Source organism: Garra rufa, chromosome 1 (genome assembly GCF_049309525.1).
Source record: "Garra rufa chromosome 1, GarRuf1.0, whole genome shotgun sequence".
NCBI classification, from domain to species: Eukaryota; Metazoa; Chordata; class Actinopteri; order Cypriniformes; family Cyprinidae; genus Garra; species Garra rufa.
The window spans coordinates 16,362,228-16,373,356 of NC_133361.1; the positions used below are offsets into that span (position 1 = coordinate 16,362,228).

Sequence of the window (11,129 nt, forward strand, 5' to 3'; positions counted from 1 at the left end):
ACAAATAAAAGATATCCAGTGTTTTCACTGACCAACTTAAATGTAAATATAATTGTAAATATGATAAATATATAAAAATATAAACAAACTATCATTTTGATGATGGCAACACACTCCAAATAAAGTTGAGACAGTAAACGTTGAGGAAATCAAAGTGAGAAGGCTATTGAATATTCAGATGAAACTGTTTTGAATCAGTTGACAGTAAGCAGGTGAATTGGTAATAGATGAGGAGATCATCTTCTCAATGGGCCAAAGTTGATCTAGTTTGCATGGTTCAGTGCAACATAGCACTCCATTAAATATTATAGGGATAATGTAATGAATAAATATATATTAACCATAAAAGAAATACATGATTTTTTTTTTCCAGGCATGGAGATCACAGTTTTAAAATTCCCAATATTTGCATGTTTTTTGTGACTGTAGGAACCCTGAAAACATCTGGATATATTGTGACTAAAATGAAATGGCTTAACCTCAGCAGACAATGATGGATCTTATAAACTCATAATCAGTCATTTTACAGTTGATTAATCTCACTAAATTATTATTATTTTATTATTGATCTGTTGTATAACATCAGTATGTGAGTGTGAGTGTGTCTGTAGTGCTGGATATCAGTCATGTGATCAGCTGCGGCCCAATCACAGCCGTACTGATATTCAGATCAACAGATCACTCTTACTCATGTGATGTGGTAAGATCCTCAGAGAGGAAGAACACCAGAAGACTGGAAAGATAGTGTCGCTGAAGGTGGTTGTGAATGTATGTAGATGTGTGTTAGTTACAGGATCAGAGAATGACACCCTTCCTCTGTCATAGTCCAGATTCACTCTCACACGATCAAGAAACTGTTCAACATGAAAACAAGACTCTTGAAAATCTCCATCATCATCATCTCCATCATCATCATCATCTCCATCATCATCATCTCCATCATCATCATCATCATCTCCATCATCATCATCATCATCTCCATCATCATCATCATCTCCATCATCATCATCTCCATCATCATCATCTCCATCATCATCATCTCCTTCATCATCTCCATCATCATCATCATCATCATCATCATCATCATCATCTCCATCATCATCATCATCATCATCATCATCATCTCCATCATCATCATCATCATCATCATCTCCATCATCATCATCTCCATCATCATCATCTCCATCATCATCATCTCCTTCATCATCTCCATCATCATCATCTCCATCATCAACAACAACAGGACTGTACTCCACTCTCCAGACATCAGTGTTAAAGAAATCACGTCCCTTCCTTTTGTTTGATGCTGTAGTTACTCCAAGACTCCAGTGTTGACTCTCTTTAACCTCCACATCCCAGCAGTGTGTTCCTGAGTTAAAACCCTCTGAACCCAGAACAGAGCGATACCAGTCAAATCTCTCTGGATTATCAGGAAGCAGTTGTTTTTTCTCACTGATTCTCACACTGGTCAGATCATCAGACAGGACGAACCATGGATATGCAGTGTTTGGATCCAGAATGACAGGAGCTGATGAGACACAATTAACAGCTGCTTTTATTCTGATGTTCATATAATGAGCAAGAGTGAACCAAACACAGATTATTATGAATTATGAGACTCGTCCTATTGATCAAACACATCAGACATTTCCCTCTGATCACTGTTAGTGTTATCAGTTACACACTCATTTTTATTATCAGTGTTTAATGGCATCGGATACAAACATTAAATGTGTGATTCAAACATTTGTGTCCATCAAGAGAAACTGATATTTTGGAAAAGTTTAAATAAGAATCAATCAATCAGAGCTGTTGAGATGCAGCATCTGATCATGTTTATTAAACTAAATCTTACTGTGAGTTTGTGGTAAAATAGTTTGTTACTGTCTGTTGTGTTTGACTTTGTAATAAATATTTTATCATAGTAATATTGTAAGATCTGAGTTGTGTGAGTAACTGAAGCAGGTTCTTCTGGGAAACACATCATTAGTTGAACAGACCCTCATCATTGTGTTTCTTCACTGGAAACATCAAGACACATGAAGCAGCACTTTTTCCAGAAACACTTTAAAATGAGAGGATACATGAACATCTTTAATTAAAAAAAAAAAAAAAAATCCTACAAAAAAATTCAATATGATCATGAATGTTTCTAAGTGCAATTATTGCTGCTCATGTTTTTTTTTTTTTTTTTTATGTGTTGCTTGTGTCTTTTTATTGTGTATTTTTAGGGATTTTTATGGTACTAAATTATAATTATTGAATACTTAAAATACATTTATTACTTTGAATGCTTGGTTGTCTTTAAAAAGAAAGATTTTTGCCAAATTACTGCTCAAGTAAAAGTAAAAAAAGTTTCTTATTATGGAAATGCACAAAAATATATATTTAACATGTTTTACTCTGAAAGTGTAAGACAATCTGAACTAGCTGTGTTTCAGTTTTAGGTTGATTATAAAACAGCTTTCAGTAAGATTTTGTTTGGACACAGTGTCACGTATTGGTCGTCTTGTCATCATAAACTCTTGCACTACACATCATGGACTTCATTCCCCACAAGCCACTGCACTAATCACTGCATTCACCTGCTCCTTGTTTCCACTTTACTGATTACCGCTCACAGCTGCACCTTATCACACTGACTGCATTTAAGCTTCTCACACACACAGCCACCTTGCGAAGTCTTATTGTTCCGTATGGTCTTTATTTCCGAGCGTTTCTTCCCGAGTTTGTTTTCCCTGTGTTTTGATTCCTGGACTCCTCCCCGTGTTTGATTCTCGCTGCCATCCCCGACCTTTCTGCCTGTTTTTTGACGACGATTTCTGCCTGCCCCTTTGTGTTTGTTTTGTATCAATAAAATGCTGCAAATGGATCCGAACGTCTCTGACCCTCCCTGTGACACACGGTACCAGATATTTCCACTTTCCATTCATTTCTACTGCAGTTCATGAACGTAGTGATTTTTATTTATTTTTTTCCCACACAGAAAGCGCAAAAAACCTTAATCAAGTTTTGTACCATTCTGATCAAGTAATAAATACATAGCCTATATTCTAGTTATAAATGAATGAATAGCACGAGAAGATTAAATGATGACAGTTTTTGAAGTTGTCTGATTGTATTATCTAACTCACAATGTTTGCTTGCTTAATACAACAAATACTTGAATTATTAATTGGTAAATTTTACATTTTGGTAATTAATTTTGTACAAAAAAAAACTAAGAAAATTCTAAAGTAGTAACTTTTAGCATATAAAACATTCTTAACTTTTTTTCTCAAGTTACTAATTAAAAAGAATGAGAAAAATTGTATTCTCAGTATTGTGAATCTAGCTGCAGCTCTCTTATAAAATTAATAATTTTCTTTATGAACTCTAGAGAACTTTATGAACTCTCAATAGTTCCTCTGGTAACACCAAACATAACACCAACAATCCTTGAGGAACTTGAGATACATATTGAAGTTCATTGAGCACAAAATTATATTTGAAATATTATATTAGCGTTTCATTAAGAAGAATTACAAATTAAGTTTCTTTTACACAGTTGAGTCTGTTCTGGACTTGAGTAGATTAAAAACATCATTTTAAAAAATAGCAAATTATCTACCAGAACTAGTATGATCTTCACTCACTACCCGCTGAAATAATCTAGTTGTTGTGTTTGATGATAAACTGTATGTGTAAGAGCACAAATCTTCTCCAGACTCACTGTTTTGGACAATGTCCTGCATCTTCTTCCAGACTCTGAACGGCAGGTTGCCCAAGTAACGTGGCACATGTATCAAAGCTCCAGAAGGCGTCTGTGGATCCGGCTGTGAGATCTGGACTCTGGAACAACATTCAGGAGTCAGAACTGAAGTGGCTTTGGATCAGAAGCAGAGAGACCAGAGACACCAGCAGATCACTCACCTTTCCATTGAGACTGGAAACTTCTGCAGAACAAAAACACAATTAATCATCAATCAATCAATCAATCAATCAATCAATGATCTGAAATCAGACCTTTAGAAAGCAGACATCACTGGCTTTCATCATCTCCTCCGTGTCTTTGATTGTGTGTGAAAGAGCTGAGATGTGTCTGTTGATCTCCTCCAGCTTCTCCTTCATCATCTGCTTCTTCTGCTCCTCTTCCTCCCTCAGTGCAGTAATTGTAGCTTCTTCTTCATCTCTGAGAAACTGATGAAGCTTCTCAAACTGCTGTTTAATCTGATGCTCTGTGTGATCAGCTTGAGACTGAAATCAAATCACATTCACTTCAATCATCTCAAAGACGCAACTTATTCGGGAGCAGCATGAAGAGTAAGTGAGTAAATGTGGGTTAGTTAACAGCTTTAACTTTCTGAAATACTAGTACTGTAGTAGATGTTTTGTCTCTGTAGGTGCAAATACACATGATTCTCATCAGTGTCTTTTTATAACTTTTATATGAGTTCTTTGTGAGTTTTCAATGCCTTATTAACACAATACATTCATGTGATATTTGAAAGCACAACAATTAAACCTTTAAGAAACATCAGTCAAATCATTTTAGAACAGAACTTGTTAAATTCGAAATTATGCGCAAACTGAAAGAAAATGCATAACCTATTTTCCATAATAAACATGAGAGCAACGTTTCTGTGATTTATTTTTTTTTTTTCACTTCTGGGCTTTATGTGTCGTGGTCGTGTATGGGAGATGAAGTGGAGATGATCCAAGGAAAACCGGGAAAACAGGACTATAAACAAAACTACTTTAAGAAAAACAAAACAAAATCCAGGAAACCAAAAGCAAACAAAGAGCAGACATGTAACATGAAGTAACATCATCGACAGACACTGGGGTGTGAACTGACACAGACTTAAATACACAGAAGACAGGGCATGGTAACAAACAAGATAACAAGGATAACGAGGGGGAAATACAAATATGGGCACGGACTAGACTAACTAGAACAAAACTAGAGGGGAAGACAAGGACTAAACCATATTATTGGAAACAGAAGGGGAAAACACTGGGAAAACAGAACAGAAACAGGCTCAAATCCTGACATTATGGACAATTATATATCACTTATAAATGATTAAATACAAAATTTATATTAAATACAATATTAATATTATTAAGATTGATGTGATTTGGAATTGGTAAAATGTGCTTGAAAAAAAAACATGATCAGAATATCAACTTGCATAAAAAAAATGAAGTAGTCATCATCTGTTCATTACAGCAGCATCTCTGAGATCTCGATTTGATGAATTAGTATGAATTAGTGATTATGCAGAGAGGGTGGGATCTTGTTTTCGAAGCTATCTTGCTATTGCTAGACTCTCCGAAATCCCCCAATAATCTCCTAGCCTACCTTTGAGCAGCGAGTTAACATTGTTGTACAGGAAACACACCCCAGATTGTCTGAGTTCACCTGAACTAATTAGCTAAAATGAAGGTGAGCAATAGCCGATGGGACTATTGTTGGTGCATTAGTCCTGTCCGTTGATGAATGACCAGCTGATAGAGTCAACACTTGATCTTCATCTTATGTGTAATTATGACAGACAAATCAATTCAGCTATCAAACGTATAAATATGGTAAAAGAATCAATTCTCACTTTTATGTGTTGAACTGTTTTCTCAAACTCGTCTTTCATTTTTTCATTGTGTTCAAGTTTCTCTTGTAAGGACTTCACTGTTGTATTAAGCTCCTCCTAGAATTTAAAGACAGAATCTATAAGACATATCCATAATATGATCAAATCCATGCAATTTGTACATTGTTTCTGAGTTTCTATGAGTTTTAACCCCCAATATAAATCTGTCTTACCTTATATGATGGAACAACTTCACTGATGGGTCTGAATTTGTGATTGTCATGTTTCTGTGAATCTCTGCACACTAAACACACCGGCTGTTTGTCCTCCAGACAGAAGAGTTCGAGTTTTTTACCATGTAAACTGCAGATCTCCTCAGATCCTGATGAATGCCTCTCATGTAGGAACGACTCACACAAGTTTTTCAAAACAAGACTAATTGGAGGACTACCTTTCGAGGATTTTCTCCTGCAGACAGGACACTCCTGAGTTCCTTTGATTCTCCAGAACTGCTGAAGACACTCTTTACAGAAACTGTGACTACATGATAAAACAACAGGATTCTTGAAGATTTCACAGCACACGGGACAAGAAAGCTCTTCTGCAGATACATTTAGTGAAGCCATTTTCACAGTTTGAGCTCTTTACTTTCACTTTCTGAACGATGGTTTCAAAGATGAATCACCAAAAGAATCACAAAGATCTGCTGTCTGTTCAGAAACAAGCATCTCAAAAATCCTTCTTCAAAATATTTCTTTTCATTCTTCACTGATCATGGATTTTTGCTTTTTTCAAGAGAGACAAGAGTCTGTTTGACAGAAAGGAAAAACAACAGCTGAGTCTCTTCCTGGTAAGTGTTGTAGAGGGAGGAGTTTCTGATCATGTGGGTGTTTTAAAACAGATGAAAGGATTTCTTCAGGTTCAGTGTTATCAGAATGCATTCAACATTAATTTACAGTGAAACCAAATAAAGCAAAACTAGAAAAAACTAAAACTAGCTAATGTGGTTTATTTGGCCAGCATGTTGCTTTAACCATTCTAGTATTGTTATAATTATGACTGTGTAAATAAATAATGTACAGCTTATGAATACATTGAAAGTGCTTAATTATATTTAAAGCTGCAAACACTATTAACTAAAGTTATTGATTATAATTGTGTTATTAATTTGTTATTGTCACAGTTTGGTTGAAACAGGATGAAATAAAAGTGTGGGATTTAACTGCAGCTTTAATTTACAAAACCAAAACTTAATACTCAGAATCTTAAGATCAGGACAAAAAAGTGAACAGAAAACTTACTAGGATGAGAACAGACCAAAAACTAAACAAAAGACAGGACTTTAATAAACTTTCCTCTATCTGTTCCTCACATGCAGGTGTTTCCCAGAGAAAAGAGGAGCCGCACCAGATCAACCTGACTGACTCTGTCTATCACTTATTTCACATCAATCTTCATCAAGTATACACTACCAGTCAAATGTTTGGACAAACCGTTGTTCTTTATTATTAGCACATTTTAAAATAACACTAATGTCATGAAAACTCTTAAAAAACACAAATGATAGTTTGAGAATGATGTTGTGACTAAAATATGAGACTAATGAAAATGTGTGTATTTATGAGTTTCTTCTTTGTCTAGATTCACACGCTAGACATTCACTTCATTATAAACTCCATAAACACTTTTGGAGGAACATGTGATGAGCACTTCAGGATGCTTTTATAAAATAAATAAAAAATTGCACAATTTATATCTGTCCACAAATAGTCATAGATGTAAATTGAAATTAAATATACAAAAAGTCACAATAAAACTTTATTTAAAGAATTTATTATATTATAGTTCAAAATGTATTGTCTTGAATTCAAATTTATTGTCTGAAATAAAACAATGTTAATAGAAATAAAATCTAAAAAAAATTAATAACATGTTTATTTTAGTTAGTTTCCAAGGCAATGTTTCTTTTGTTTTTTTTTAGTTTAACCTGATTTACTAAAGTAACTAAAAATAAAGAAAAACTTCTAAAAGCAATATAGACATTTACAAAACAAAAATTACAAATACTGACAAAAACACAACAAAATTACTTAACCGTTAACTGAAAGTAAATTAAAAAAGCTAATTCAAAATATTAATAAAAACTATAATGCTATCTCTTTGATACTAAAACCCCAATTCCAGAGAAGTTGGGTTGTTTTGTAAAATGCAATGAAATCAAGAATCTGTGATTTCTCAATTCTCTTTAACTTTTATTTAATTGACAAATGTACAAAGAACAGATTTCCAATGTTTTCACTGACCAACTTAAATGTATTTTAAATATAAACAAACTTTCATTTTTATGACGGCAATACACTCCACATAAAGTTGTGACAGATTTTTTTTTCTCTAGTCGTGAATCCTAAAATGATTTTTTTTTCACTGGTTAGATATGAGAAATAACAATTTATTTTGACATTTAATTCAGTGCAACAGGGACAATGTAATGAATAAAAATATATTAACCATAAAATAAATACTTGATTTTTTCCCCAGGCATTATTATAGTTTTAAAATTCCTTGATATTTGCATGTTTTCAAAGACTGCAGGACCCCTGAAAATATCTGGATATATTGTGACTGAAATGAAGTGACTTCACCTCAGCAGATAATGATGGATCTTATAAACTCATAATCAGACATTTCACAGTTTGATTAATATCACTATATTATCCTCTATTGTGTATTGATCTGTTGTATAACATCAGTATGTGAGTGTGTGTCTGTAGTGCTGGATATCAGTCATGTGATCAGCTGCGGCCCAATCACAGCTGTACTGATATTCAGATCAACAGATCACTCTTACTCATGTGATATTAATTAAATATTGAAACATGATGAAAGACCTACAGCTGTAACCATTACTGACTACTGAACGATAAGATCCTCAGAGAGGAAGAACAACAGAAGAAAGGAAAGACAGTGTCAGTGAAGGTGGTTGTGAATGTGTGTAGATGTGTGTTAGTTACAGGATCAGAGAATGACACCCTTCCTCTGTCATAGTCCAGATTCACTCTCACACGATCAAGATCCTGTTTAACATGAAAAGCAGAGTGGGGCTGCAATAGAATGACAAACCGAGACTTATCAGATGCTGTAGTTACTCCAAGACTCCAGTGTCGTCTCTCTTTAACCTCCACATCCCAGCAGTGTGTTCCTGAGTTAAAACCCTCTGAACCCAGAACAGAGCGATACCAGTCAAATCTCTCTGGATTATCAGGAAGCAGTTCATTGTATCCGCTGATTCTCACACTGGTCAGATCATCAGACAGGATTAGATGTGGATTTGCAGTGTTTGGATCCAGAAACTGATTACTGTCAAACATTAGACACGAGAGTTCTTTGGGGACCTCTAGTGGTCAAAAAAGCTCATTACAAGACAAAAACTCTGACAACCAGCCACTAGGGATGGTCAGTACCATAATTTTGGTTTTGGAACAATTCCAGAATGTAATACCTCAGTGTCGAAACTAAATTGATACCATAAGTGACAAATATCCAGCGTCAAAAGAAAAGTGAATTGAACTAACCATGCATTTATCATTTATAACTACTTATTGACCTAGATAATATGTTTATTATTTATTTTTTAATTATTATTAGATAAGTCATCTTACTAAATGTATTTTAAATGGGTATTATGATGAAGCTAAAATAAATAAATAATTGTGTTTATGCAGTTAAATTTGAGGTTAAAAAATAGATTATTTTTCACATACTGTACATTATTGTTGCTCCTCTCTGCCTCGCCTTTTTGAAACGCTTAGATTTTTACAAAACTCATCGCTGATGGAAACCGATGTGTTGTCTGATTGGCCAGCTATCCGGAGCGTTGTGATTGACCAAATACCTCAAGCATGTGATGGAATGTTACACCCCTTACTATGCGTTTCTCAGCACAATGAGACAGAAACAATAAAACCCATTATAAACAAGACATTTGTTGCAGTGGGAACATAGCTACTGATTATAATGACTTATAATGTCTTTTTACGCGCTGCCTTGCATCGTAAACATAACACCGTGTCTGCATTTACAATTGTAGAATGTGAAACAACAAGCATTGTTAGCCAACGGTCTGAAGTTCCATCTTTACCAACATAGTTCAAACAAACATTAACAAACAGCATCTAGATTTGCAGTGCTAGAGTTAGAGAGTCAAATAAATGTGGAAGAGATGTGTTTTTAACCAATTCCTGAAGATGGCAAAAGACTCAGCTGTTCGGATTGAGTTGGGCAGGTCATTCACCAGGAGGGTACATTAAATGAGAAAGTAATTCAAAGTGATTTTGTGCCTCTTTGGGATGGCAAAATAATGTGCCATTCACTTGCAGAGGCAAGCTTCTAGAGGGCACATAAGTGTGAAGTAATGAATTTAGGTAAAGGGGTGCAGAGCCAATGGTGGTTTTGTAGGCAAACATTAATGCCTTGAATTTTATGCGAGCAGCTATTGGTAGCCAGTGCAAATTAATTAAGTTTTTGACGTGCATGCTTTTCAGCTCATTAAAAATTAATCTTGCAGATGCATTCCAGATTAATTGTAAAGGAATGACAATTGTAGAACAAAATGTAGAACTGGCTGGAAGACCTGCCAAAAGAGCAATAGTCCAGCCTGGACACAACAAGAGCTTGAACAATGAGTTGTGTATATTCCGGAAGCAAGGGCCTGATCTTCCTGATGTTGAATAAAGCAAATCTGCAAGTGTAACCCCTCACACCCGGGTCCTACCGCACCCGCTCCAAGCGGGTCTCGAACGCGGGTCTCCGGCACGGGAGGCGGACGCACTAACAAGGAGGCTAAAGGCTGCAACCTCTAGCGTCTGTCGCTAGTGCGTCTCTTGAGATCGGGGAGTGAGGTTTACCTGCACAACACCTACTAGCTGGCCTCTGTTACACTCACCCCCCTAAACCTCACACCCGTTCGGGTCACGGCACCAGGGCCGTTTGAAGAAATTTGGGGGCCCCAAGCAAAATGGACATGGAGGCCCCCGCACGCACGCACGCATACAAAGGAACCACAGCATAGCCATACAGTTTTATAATAAAAAATAATGTTTTTTTTATTAATATAATCCATCTGTTCAGGTACAGAATGCATCACAGAGTGTCTGACACCTAGAAATTTGACAGGTACTACTGTATATAAAAAATTCTGAAATGTCCATGGCCAAAAGTTACTAGTATTTAAACAGTTTGATGGGAATTCAGTAGTGATTTGCACTGTTTTTTTTTCTAACAATATGACAGCACACACTTATCAGTTTAAACTCTGGGCTGTGCAGGATATCAGCTATAATTATAGAGCTTGTGGTACCTTGTGCTGAAGAGGAAACATCAGCACTGAGAAGTGATGCATCTGTTGATGTTGAGGATGAAGTTGATGGTGTAGCTGAGAAAATAATAATTTAAAAAAATCTGAAATGACCATTTCACTGTTAGCATATTGAAAGAGGTCACTTTTAACAGCTCATCTCAGGTCAGTGAGAGAAATTCACTCTACCTTCATCAGTGGAGGTA

At 35.5% G+C, this 11,129-nt stretch overlaps 1 protein-coding gene across 1 annotated transcript; it reads right to left on the bottom strand.

Annotated features, from left to right (window-relative positions):
• Positions 1–390: 390 nt before the first annotated feature.
• On the bottom strand, positions 391–6,410 carry LOC141331559 (E3 ubiquitin-protein ligase TRIM35-like). The gene is made up of 6 exons (XM_073836612.1): positions 5,804–6,410; positions 5,592–5,687; positions 4,006–4,236; positions 3,913–3,935; positions 3,713–3,831; positions 391–1,528 (listed from the first exon to the last, which is right to left on the bottom strand). Exons 1-6 carry the CDS (start codon positions 6,194–6,196, stop codon positions 666–668), a joined length of 1,725 nt encoding a protein of 574 aa, XP_073692713.1. The 5' UTR covers positions 6,197–6,410; the 3' UTR covers positions 391–665.
• Positions 6,411–11,129: the final 4,719 nt, after the last annotated feature.

Coding starts and splice junctions, on each gene's coding strand:
- LOC141331559 (XM_073836612.1), bottom strand. CDS start 6,196: ATGGCTTCACTAAATGTATCTGCAGAAGAGCTTTCTTGTCCCGTGTGC. Junction 5,688..5,803: donor AAGTTGTTCCATCATATAAG/GTAAGACAGATT, acceptor TTTAAATTCTAG/GAGGAGCTTAATACAACAGT. Junction 3,832..3,912: donor TTTCCAGTCTCAATGGAAAG/GTGAGTGATCTG, acceptor ATGTTGTTCCAG/AGTCCAGATCTCACAGCCGG.